The following is an 11,536-nucleotide window of genomic DNA, read 5'->3' as shown; positions in this document are numbered from 1 at the left end:
CCACCATCTGCGTTAGAAACTGGCAGAAAACGGGAAGGGAGCAGAACCACGGGAACAATCTGCATGCTGACAGCAAACACAAAAAACCAGTGCTGAGGAGTCCAAATTCCCCTGGCCTCTGACAGCACGTGGTGGGGGCAGCAGCAGGGGGTTAACCAGTAACTGCAGCCAGCTCAGGGGGCAGCTGCACTGGTGCAGAGTGGGGCTGGGGGAGGTGGGTGAGGAGGGGCAGCACAACTGGTGTTTGTTTGCGCGAGGAGAAGCCAAACCGGGCTGGTGGCTGTTCCACAGCTGCCTCTGCTGGGCTCCCACTGGAGGTTTCCCTCCCCACGTTTTCTGTGTCAAGATACGCACAGGGGGAAGGCTCTTCCTTCCCAAAGCCTGGCTGAAGCTTTAGGCTCTTCCCTTCCCAAACTTCCACTGGAGCTGCAAATCGTCTTCTCCCAGGGAGACAAAAGGAAGAGCGGGAGCTCTGCTGACAGTTCTTGTTCAGACATTTCCCCCTCGTCTCCTGTGCCATTTGGAGGTTTTCCCAGGACATCCTCCATCTCTTCCTCTGGTTGTTTTTAACTCTGTTTACTGGGGCTGAAGGAGACGAGAGACAATTAGTCACAATGCCCTGGAATCAAACTTTAATCAGCTCTGCGAGGCAAGAGCAAACATTCCCCAGCATGCAGGAACGTCCAGGCACACACAGACAAAGCTGGGAGCTGACAGCAGCTTCAGTGCAGAGGATTTAGGCATTTAATTACTCCATTTTAAAACACAGTTTCTTCCCAAGGTAGGGTTTTCTTCACCACGTTGCCTTTGGCAGCGCTCGCTGATTTATTGTGTCTGAATGCAAAGCTTTTTTTCTTATTTTTTATTTGCCTTTTTTTTTTTTCCCCCCTCTGGGATTTAACCTTGCAGGGAAAAAAACAAAAAAAAAGTTGAACATGCCCCTTTTTTCATTGAAAATCATGAGTCTTTAAAAAAAAAAAAAATAATTCCTGACATAGAATCCTGGAATCCCAGAACAGTTTGGGTTGGAGGGGGCCTTAAAACTCCTTCTAATTTTTTTCTAAGGGACCTCATCCTGGTGAATTTTTTTTTTGTCCTGTGTCAAGGCGCTAAATCCACGTTAGGTCGCTCCTGTTCTCCTCTCCCAGCCTTTGCCTGTCCCAAAATAAACCTCATCCTGAATTCTGTGTTGCAGAAAAGGTGAACAACTTCCCCCCCCTGCCCAAGTTCATCCCCCTGAAGCCCTGTTTCTACCAGAACTTCGCCGATGAAATCCCCATCGACCACCAGTTCCTGGTGAAGAGGATCTACCACGTCTGGATCTGTAAGTTGAGCGAGAAACCTGGGCTGGGCAAGGGTGTGTGTGGGATAAAAACCTCCCCCCCAGATCCCAGTGGCTTGTGTGCTTTGAGGTTTTGAGTGCGATTGGCTGGTGAGGAGCAAGGATTCCTCTTAGAACACTGTAATATAACTTAAAACTTAATTTAACTTGAATACTCTGCCTAAACTTTGAACTGCTGTGCCTTGAACCTTTGAAGAGTCTGGAAAGAAAGGAGAGTGCCAGTGCTAGAAGGTTCAGTTAATCTGAAGAGGGGAAAATGCAGAATACATTTGATGTCTTTGTTAACATCAAGTGATGGTGGAATTGTGGAATGGTTTGGGTTGGGAGGGACCTTAAAGCTCATCCCATCCCACCCCCTGTCATGGGCAGGGACACCTCCCACTGTTCCAGGTTGCTCTTTTGATTCAACCTGGCCTTGGGCACTCCCAGGGATCCAGGGGCAGCCACAGCTGCTCTGCCCAACCTGTGCCAGGGCCTGCCCACCCTCACAGCCAGCAATTCCTTCCCAATCTCCCATCTCACCCTGCCCTCTGGCACTGGGAAGCCATTCCCCCTTGTTCTGTCCTTCCATCCCTTGTCCAAAGTCCCTCTCCAGCCTTTTTGAACTCCCCAAATTACCCACACTGAGGAAATCCCCAGTTCCCCTAAAGTAAGAGGAACAGGAGAATTTTAGGCAAGGAAATCCGTGTGGGCCCTTTTGCTGCTCCCTGGCTCCGAAACCCGCTCTGGGAAGGCTCAAGTTTCCCCTGGTGCCATCCACACATCTCCCTCCCCAGTGGATGCAGTGTCCTCTAGCCACATGCTGGCTCTTCCTCATCTCTCCCCAGCCCCCCAGGCGTTCCCCACCCCGCTGGAGGAGGGAGCTGATCCTCCCTCCCCGCTGCTGATGTGCTGACATCCCACGGGCACAGAGCTCCTGCCCCTGGGCTCCCGTTCCCCGCCTCAGCCGCTCCAAAAAGCGGGAATGGAAACAAGACCATTCTCCTCCAGGGACTGCAATCGGTGTGGCAGGCCCAGGAAACCACAGGGAACGCTTTGGGAGATTAAAAAAAAAAAACCCCTCTTTGCCTTGCTTATCTTTTTCCTCTCTCTGCCCTCCTCGCCGGAGGAACAGCGCGTTGTCTGCCAGCCCCGCGCTCCGTGGCGTGGCTTTCATTCCAGCTGCGTGGGGTGTGTGTAGGAGAGGGATTTGTGTGCACAAATAATGGCATAATCCACTGGCCCCATTGTCCTCTGCTTCTGGGGAGCTGCTGCAATGAGCTCTGTAATTTTCTCGCCTGAAGAAGCCGCCTGTCCCTCCAGACTCGCCGGGCCGAGGCTGCGGCTCCAAAGCCTCTTTTGTCCTCCCCTCTCCCCGGACAAAGAGTCCCGTCAGCGGAGTTCATGGCAGGCTGGAAGGCTGCCAGGGATTTGGGCATGGCCAAATCTGCACCGGGAGTTTCACGTTTCCATCGGCAGCACCGGGGTCTCCCCGAGTTTTTGGGGTTTTTTGGCAGGGGACAGAGGGAGGGGCAGGCCCAGGGAAGGTGGGAAACGAGAAAAAAAAGGGCCAGTTTTAAAAAGCAGCAGCGCAAAAGTCGCTGCTGGGAGGGTGGGTGCTCGTTGTATTAATTGGTTGTGAGCGTTTGGTTGAGGTGGAGGGGGATTTTTGGGGAAGCTGGACCAGAGCTCCCACTGCTGGAGAACAAACTCCAAGCTGAGGGCACTGGGAGAGCCTTCAAACTCTACTGAAGTAAACTAAAAGTTCCTTAAAACTTTAGAGGTGCTCTTGGCTTGGTGGTGTTGGTTTGCTTTTGGTTTTGGTGGTTTTTTTTAATTGACTTTTGGAGAATAAATGACTTCTGAAAATAAGGATTTGAAGTGCAGCTAATTGCTGTATAAACGAAGTTCCATAGAATCCCAGAATCCCACACTGGTTTGGACTGGGAGGGAGCTTAAAGCCCATCCAGTTCCATGCCCTGCCATGGGCAGGGACACCTTCCACCAGCCCAGGGTGCTCCAAGCCCTGTCCAACCTGGCCTTGGACACTTCCAGGGATGGAGAGTTAAACCTGTGTTTAAGCCTGTTGGTTTAAATACCCAAAATTAATTAATTAAAATAAATAACGTTCCATCTTCCCCCCAGTGTTAAACCACATCCAAACCACTGTGTATAAAGCCTTGTTGGCCACTCAGAAGAAATTTCTCTTTGCAGTAGCCAGTGTTTCATTTTAACTCTCAGGCCCGGGGTAAGTCAGAAGCAGCAGCTGAGTTCAGGTGCTCTCCTTTCCACGCTGCATTCTCCTCACTGTGCTGTCAGTGGGATTTGATGGCCAGAAATCCTGGTAGGAAAGGGAAGAGCCAGAAGGAGCAGGCCAGGGGTGTGCAGATGAGCGTGTAGTGGAACAAGGAACAGGCAGGCCAGGCGAAGAGAAATCCAGGGGTTTGATTCTGCCCAAAAGAACCGAGGCCAAGGTCCAAAGTGTCGCTGTCAGCTCATCCATCACCAGCTGTGCTGGAGGCTCTTTGCTGGTTGGGCCCTCCACCTTCTCCTCCCTCTGTGCTCATTTGTGCAGGTTTTTTAGGAGTCACCACCTGTTTTCCAAAGCAGGAGCTCGTAGTTGGGCTGAGGCTCTGCTGGCAGAGCCTGGGGGGATGCAGGGAGGAGAGCAGGGAGCCCCTGGCACGGGGCTGAGCCCAGCCTGCCAATGCCAGGGGGGGAGCAGCCCCCTTTTCCAGGGATGTGAGCTCCAGGGAAAGGGGGGAGCAGCAGCACTCCATGCACAGCTACTTAGTGCAGCACTGCTGCGCTCGGGGGGGCTGTGTCAACTGCTCCTTTTTATCCAAGTGACAGCAACAGGGATGGGTAAAGGCCTTTAAGGCACCCCCCTGGTCCCATATTCTCAGCCTAATTGGAGTTTGCTTATCCCCTCACTCAAGGCAGCACTTCCAAGGCCTCAGGCTGACTTCCAGGACTCCTCAGAGGCCCAGGGAAGCAGAGACAGAGACAGGGACCCTTCCCATCACAGCACAGGGGCTTTCACAGAATCCTGGGATATCCTGAGCTGGGAGGGACCCACAAGGACCATCCAGTCCAACTCTTGGCCCTGCCCAGGACACCCCAACAATCCCCCCCTGTCCCTCAGAGTGTTGTCCAAACGCTCCTGGAGCTCTGGCAGCCTTGGGGCCGTGCCCACTGCCCTGGGGAGCCTGGGCAGTGCCCACCACCCTCTGGGGGAAGAACCTTTCCCTGAGATCCATCCCAACCCCCCTGGCACAGCTCCAGCGGTTGTTTTTCGTTTCCTTTCCCCCCAAACTCATGGAACTGCCCCACGCTCTGTCCTCTGCCCTCTCCCCAGTTTACTGCATCACCCTGGCCGTGAACATCGTTGCCTGCCTGGCCTGGTGGATCGGGGGAGGCTACGGGGTCAACTTCGGCCTGGCCATCCTGTGGCTCCTCCTCTTCAGCCCCTGCGGTTACGTCTGCTGGTTCCGACCTGCCTACAAAGCCTTCCGGTGAGTAGGAGCCCACCAGGGGGGGTTCTCTCCCAGTTTCCTCTGGGAGAGAGCTCTGTTGTCACTGGGAAGTGCTCCTGGAGAGATCTCTGTGTCTGGGATAAAGATTTTTTTTTTTCCCCCCCTTGGTTGCTTTGAAAATGGAAGAATTCGGTTACTTTTGGTAGGACTGAGGGTCACCCCCCTGGGGCTGGAGGTGAGCAGCCACTCCCAGGAGGGTGAAATTCGTGTTTCACTTAAATCTCTCAAGCTTAGCTGCACCCTCATCTCAGTACAGCATTAAAACAGACACTAATTTGGTAGAGCTTCACTGAGGCTGATTTTGATGGCAGACTATTAAGTTATTAGTTTTTGAGGGCTCTCGTGGTTCCTTGAGCTGCTCGAGTGCTCGACTGCTTTGCTTTTCAGATGAAAGCAGCTCCCCGGAGCCAGTCCTTCTGAAACCCCACAAATATTTAAAGCCATCCTGCATTTTCACTTTAATTAATAATCATTTGCATTTTGTTCGTGCTTGCTGTGGACAGGGGGCATCGTTCAGACGTTGATGTGACATGTCTGGCAGGGCTGGGAGGGGCCTGAGCAGCTTCCAGCCTGACACAGGGGCAGGAGGGACCTGCCTGGTGTCACCAGCACACCCCAGTCAGGGGTTTGCACCCTGAGGGGGAAGCTCTTCCCGGTGGAATACCCTGGATTCTGAGTATCCCCCAGGTTCTGTGATGAGCTGACGGAAATGGGAGGTGGCAGGCGGGTCCCCTCTGTTTGGCACATCATAAATTAGTTGTTCAAATGTTCTTCTGGATTTGTGTGCCAGCAGTGCTTAAATCACCAGTGGCTCCGTGGTGGAGTACAGAGGAGGGTTATTTCTGGTGGAAAAGGAAGTTGTAAATGCCATGAAAACCCCACTCTGAGCTGCTGCCCTCTGGGGCTGGGCTTTGTCCCCATCCCAGGCTCAGGAGCCCGAGGGCCCCCGTTCAGAGAGGGAATTTCCATTCTGAAGTCTGGGAAAAATTACTCCTCCCCACTGACCTCCCCTGTGCCCCACAAGGGCTGTTTCTAATTATTTCTTTAATGTTGTTTGTGTGTGTTTATGCAACTGGAAGCTGGAAGGTCCCCCAGGTTACTCTGTGCACAGTTAAATAAGGAATCACCCCCGGGACAGAGTGGGGAGCCCAGGGGATCATCCACTGCGGCATCAGCTGGGGAGGAGGCCTTGGAAATCCCTGCACTGCTGGTGTGGGATCACAGCTCGTGATTCCAGAGGCCAGGCCAGCCCTGGGGTGCTCTGGAGGAGGCCACCCTTCAGTGGGTGCTGCCCTAAAACCCTCGGCATTCCGACACATCCCAAATTAAATTAACTGCAGAGCCCCGGGGCTCGGGCAGAGCTGGAGCAAATCTGCACCAGAAAAGCTGGATGAGGAATCACCTTTTCTCTGTATCCTCACTAATTCCTGCAGATCCTTTCAACTGAAGACTCCTCCAGCCCCTTCGGGTCGGAGTTGCGAGAGCCTTGTTTGAAGGCTCAGCCTGGAGCCTGATCCCTGCTAATTGGATTCGGGCAGGCACCGCTGTCAGCAGGCCCTGTCTGAAGGGTTTCTTTCACATGGCTGTGCTCTGAGGTGGTGTTTGAAGGGCAGGACTGTGGGAGGAGGCTCCAGGGTGACAAATCTCCCACAGCATCGCTGTGGCCACCATTTGGAAGCTGGCAGATGCCTGGACCTCCCGTGTGTCTCAGACCAGCCAGGAGCCCGAGCTTGGGGTCCCACTCCCTTGGGTGTCAGGGGCTAGAATGATGACACTGACAAACGCAAATATAATAAAAATAATTAAAATAATAAACATTTAAACACTGTCAGGGTTTAGGCGGGAGCTGGCAGTGACTGGAGCTCCTTTGCACCAGGCTGCCTCACAGTCAGCTGCTTGGTGTAAAGCTGTAAAGATGTAAAAATCATTGGCACTTGGGAGTTCTTGAGAGGATGGGAATCGTTTGTATAATTAAAAATGGTAGTTTGGGGACTTGTAGATGTGCCTGACGTAGCTGGTTTAGTAGGGTGAGCTAGGTGCCAGTGGTGAGCTGGGCAGCGTCAGGCTGGGCTGATGTTTGGTCAGAGAAGGATTCAAACGCGCTGTAGGAGACTCTTGTCTCTCCCTGTGTGTCATCCTAGTGCAGTTACTGGGTGCTGCTGAGCTGTGGAGCTGTGTGCTGCCCCTGCCAGAGGCAGAGGAAGAACCTCCCCAGCACAGGGATCCCTCCAGAGACACCCCATTGGTGGGGCCAGACACCAGTGTGAGGCAGCACAAGGTGGCAGTGCCCCCCTGACCCCCTCTGTCCCTCCTCTGTCCCTCTGCAGGTCAGACAGCTCCTTTAACTTCATGGCCTTTTTCTTCATCTTCGGGGCGCAGTTCGTCCTCACGGTCCTGCAGGCCATCGGCTTCTCCGGATGGGGGGCGTGGTAAGTGGGGGGCTCTGGCAGCAAACCCTCAGCCTGGGGCTCTTCCCCCTGCTTTTTTGAGAACCTGGGGAGGGGGGGTCTGTACGGGGTGGAGTGGGAGAAGCTTTCAGCTTTCCCTTGGGCACAGTTCTATCTGCCCTTGGGGGGCACAGTTCGGGTTCCCTCGCTGTGCTGGCAGGAGTCAAGGCCAGGTTGGATGGGGCTTGGGGCAACCTGGTGCCAGGTGTCCCTGCCCGTGGCAGGGCATGGGACTGGATCTGCCAACCCAAACCATCCTGGGATTCTGTGATCTTCACCTGCATGTTCTTTCCAGCACCTTCCCTCGGTGCCCGTTCCTTTCACCGTTTAACCAGGCTCAGCTTTGCCCTCAGTGCTGGCAGAGCAGGGGGGGATGGACTCACTGTTGGCCTGTGGAGAGGAACTGTGAGAGTTCTCCTAAAATAAATGGGAGTGTGTTGGTGTCTGTCCCTGGCTCTGTTATAATTGTTTCACAGAATCCCAGAATGTGCTGAGCTGGAAGGGACCCTCAAGGATCATCAGTCCAACCCCCAGCCCTGCTCAGGCCCATCCCCAGGAGTCACACCCTGTGCCCCAGAGGATCATCCAAAGGCTCCTGGACCTCTGGCAGCCTCGGGGCGTTTGTTTGGCATTTTAACATCCTGTGGCAGCTTGAGGGCGATTCCTGCTGAAACAACAAGTCATGCAAAGGCCCAGCACACCCTGGGACACTTTGCTTTCAGAGCTCTCTCCCCAAACTCTGCGCAGCTGGCTGTCCCCTGAAGCTCTGAGAGTGGATTAGCAAGGGGTGCTGGCCAGTGAGAGTTGAGAGCTTGGGGAAATCCCTGCTTTTCAATCCGTCCATCTTCCTCGTTGCTCTTTTCATTCCCAAGAGCTTTTTAAAGCTGCCTTGTAATTTCTGGGCCATGAATCCCAGGATGGTTTGGGTTGGAAGGGGCCTTAGAGACCCTCTTATCCCACCTCCTGCCACGGGCAGGGACACCTCCCACTATCCCAGGCTGCTCCTTTGCTCCAACCTGACCTTGGACGCTCCCAGGGATGGGGCAGCCACAGCTTCTCCGGGCAACCTGTGCCAGGGCCTGCCCACCTCTGACAACAAGGACACCTTGCAAAGAGAGTTTTAATGACTTTACCTCTCTCCTTGTGCCTCCTGCAGCGGGTGGTTGGCAGCCATCACCTTCTTCAGCACCAACGTGGCCGCCGCCGTGTTCATGCTGTTCCCTGCCATCATGTTCACCATGTCAGCCGTGGCCATGCTCGTCTGCATCTTGAGGGTGGGTTCTTCTCGTGGGAGGGGTGGGGGTGGAATGGGATGGGGTTTAAAGGTCCCTCCTGGCCCAAACCATTGTGGGGTCCTTCAGATCTGTCTCTGACTCGGATTGTCTGCAATGCGGAGAGGCAGCTCAGCAGCCACCACTGCTCTGAAAGGATGGTCAGTGTGGTCAGCTGGTGTCTCCTGGGGTTCCTAGAAGACAAATCCAGACAGCACAAGGCAGCTCAGGCTGGACATTGCCACTGTGCCACGTGGGGATGTCACTCCACGCCCCTCAGCCGCTTCGTGTGAAGCGACTCGAGGCCGTGTGAAATGGGGAGGTTTAGATTGGATATGAGGGTATTAGGAACCTTTTTTTTTTTTCGTGGAAAAGGTTGTGAAGCCTTGGAACAGGCTGCCCAGGGCAGTAGTAGAGTCACCAGCCCTGGAGGTGTTGAGACAATGGGTGGATGTGGCCCTGGGGGACGTGGTGTGGTGTTGGTGCGGGGCTGATGGTTGGACTCGGTGACCTTAAAGGTCTTTTCCAACCTGAGCAATTCCTTAATTTCCCCCTGCAGTGGGGACTGGTGGCAGGGTGGGAAGTGGTCCTCTGCAGAAAGAAGGATTTGGAGGTGGGCCTGTCTGGAGAGCTTTGGCAGATGGAAGAGGAGGGGAAGAAGCCCCAAGGAAGCAGCAGCAGCGTCAGTGTTGGAGAGGTTTCAGCCCTCTCACCTCTGGCTGCCTTGCTGGGAGAGGGATCCCTCACCTCAAATCCGGGCATGTGGCTGGAATGGGTCCAAGCCTGGTGTTAATACCATTTATTTCCACCTCTGTTCTCTGTAGTTCTGCATTTTTAGTGCTGTTGTTCCTCAGAAATGCAGCTCTTGGCACAGAGAGAGGAACAAATCCTCGGTCCAGGTGGCTGCAGGGCTGAGGGCTCCTGGTGGTGACTCCTGTTCTCCCTTCCCTCCATCAGGTACATAAAATCTACCGAGGGGGTGGTGGAAGCTTCCAGAAGGCTCAGGACGAGTGGAACAGCGGTGCCTGGAGGAACCCCCCCAGCAGGGAGGCCCAGTACAGCAATTTTTCTGGGAACAGCCTGCCAGAGTATCCCACAGTGCCCAACTACCCCCCAGGAAACCAATGGCCTTAAGCAGCAGCAGCAGCTGCAAACTGCCTGGATTCTCTCCTTTTTGGTCTTTTTATTCTTGTTATTGGAAAAGATCATTTGCATTCCCCCCTGCCCCCGCTCCAGGCACCCCAGTCACCTTTTTTGGGACCTTTCTGGTTCTTGTCTCCTGGTCCCCGTGGAAGATCCTGCCAGCCCTTCCCACCTCCACTGCACGGCCGTGGCACAAAGCTTTTTGTTTTGCCTTGAGCTACCAGTATTTGCCTCGTTGCAGACTGAGGAACAAACCCTTCAACACCTGCCCGTCCTCGAGGGAATCCTCTCCTGACCATCCCTTAAAAAGGCAACACTAATCACAGCTGCTCCTGCTCAGCTTCCCTGGAATGCACAGCACCCATCCCCCCAGCGATCCCAGCTTTAGTAGCAACTGGTGTTTACTCTCCTGGATGAATAATGTGGAATTTTTCACTCTAAGGGAAATGCAACACTTAAATTATGTGGTACCAGTGACACGGAAGGGATCTGTGAACCCCCCTGGGAACGGGAGCTGCCGGGATGTGAAGGCCACAGGAGTCCTCCTCTGCCCGGCTCAGACTGTCCCTGGTGCCCCAAGTCCTGCCTTCCCCGCTGCCAAAGCTTTGTGCCGGATCCTTTCGTGCTTCACGAGGTGCAGATTCATCTCATCAGGTTGGTGGTTGCTCACTGGAAACCCCCAGGTGGAAGCCCAGCTCAGGATGGGCTCCCCGGGGCAGGGCTCAGCACCAGAATCCCCATTTACCTTCCAGCCAGGCCTTGGGCACTGCTGCCTTTCTCCAGGGATCAGCTGGAGGGAGGATGAAGCTGCTGAGAGGGCTTGTTTCCTCCCTGGCCTCCCCCTCACCGTTCATCTCCACCCTGTGCCTGCACGCCAGGCAGGGCTCCTGGAGCCTGAGCCATCCAATTCCCCGTGTCCCTGTGGGTTTCCTCTTCCCCCTCAAAACCTGCTGTGATTTTTTTTTTCTTTTTTTTTTTTTTTTTTTTCTCAAAACTGGGAGGTCAGTCCCCAATATTTTTATAGGGAGTGAGCGTCCCAAGCCTGTGGCTCTCAGATTTTTGGCCAGTGATCCGGAGTGCTCCGTGTGGGGGATCTGGGAGGGGTTGGGCACCCCAGGGCTGTCACTGGGGTCACCCCAGAGCCACCCTGAGCAACTGGAAAACAGAACTGGCTCCTGGAAAAGGGATACAGGGAGGTGGTCCTGGCTAGGTGGAACAGATTTGCAAGTGATCTTTCGAATATTTTCTCTACATGTGCCTTATCTAACGGAATCATAGTTCATGGAGGAGAATCCCCCTCCCCTCCCCAGTCCCTGCGGAATTCGCTATTAACTCGTCCTGTGTCACTGTAAATAATGAGGGAAGCACAGCCTGGAGTCTGCATGACCCACGTTTCCAGGGCCAACCCCCAAAAGTTGGAGGGCAGAGCCTCCCTGAATTTCAGTTTACAAGCAGCACTGACCCCCCCAATCCCCCCCAGCTGCAGGACCAGGCTCTGGGACACGGAACGTGCTCCCAACTCCAGGGGTTCCTCCTGGCCAGCGTGGCAGCACGAGCGCTCAGAGCCTCCTTCCCACAACATTGTGAAGCTTTTTAGGTGCCTTTGTCTTGTGTCAAGTGTAATTTGAAGCGTTCTCTGTCGCTTGCCATCGGAGCGATCCAAGAACTGCCTGGCGTTGACTCCCTGGAAATACGATGGATGGTGAGGGGCACTGATGGGGTGGAAGGTGGCATTGGCCACCCTGGGGTGCACCACGCCCTGGCTCCCCTGCCCCTCTGCCTCCTGCCAAAATTCCTCACAACCCAGTTGGTTTCCGC

General features: G+C 54.4%; 1 protein-coding gene across 1 annotated transcript in view; it reads left to right on the top strand.

The window, feature by feature from the left end:
* Positions 1–10,452, top strand: part of SCAMP4 (secretory carrier membrane protein 4) — a 12,146-nt gene extending 1,694 nt beyond the window's left edge. The window contains exons 3-7 of the mRNA XM_027908272.1: positions 1,196–1,324; positions 4,680–4,836; positions 7,185–7,286; positions 8,461–8,578; positions 9,533–10,452. Coding sequence (XP_027764073.1) covers positions 1,196–1,324; positions 4,680–4,836; positions 7,185–7,286; positions 8,461–8,578; positions 9,533–9,709 — 683 coding nt within the window. The 3' untranslated portion in view covers positions 9,710–10,452. The remainder of the gene's footprint in view (positions 1–1,195; positions 1,325–4,679; positions 4,837–7,184; positions 7,287–8,460; positions 8,579–9,532) is intronic.
* Positions 10,453–11,536: the final 1,084 nt, after the last annotated feature.

The sequence above is a fragment of the Empidonax traillii genome, unplaced genomic scaffold, assembly GCF_003031625.1.
Source record: "Empidonax traillii isolate 1590-97213 ecotype Southwest subspecies unplaced genomic scaffold, ASM303162v1 scaffold1669:size174073, whole genome shotgun sequence".
Classification (NCBI taxonomy): domain Eukaryota; kingdom Metazoa; phylum Chordata; class Aves; order Passeriformes; family Tyrannidae; genus Empidonax; species Empidonax traillii.
This window is presented reverse-complemented; position numbering and strand designations above follow the sequence as displayed.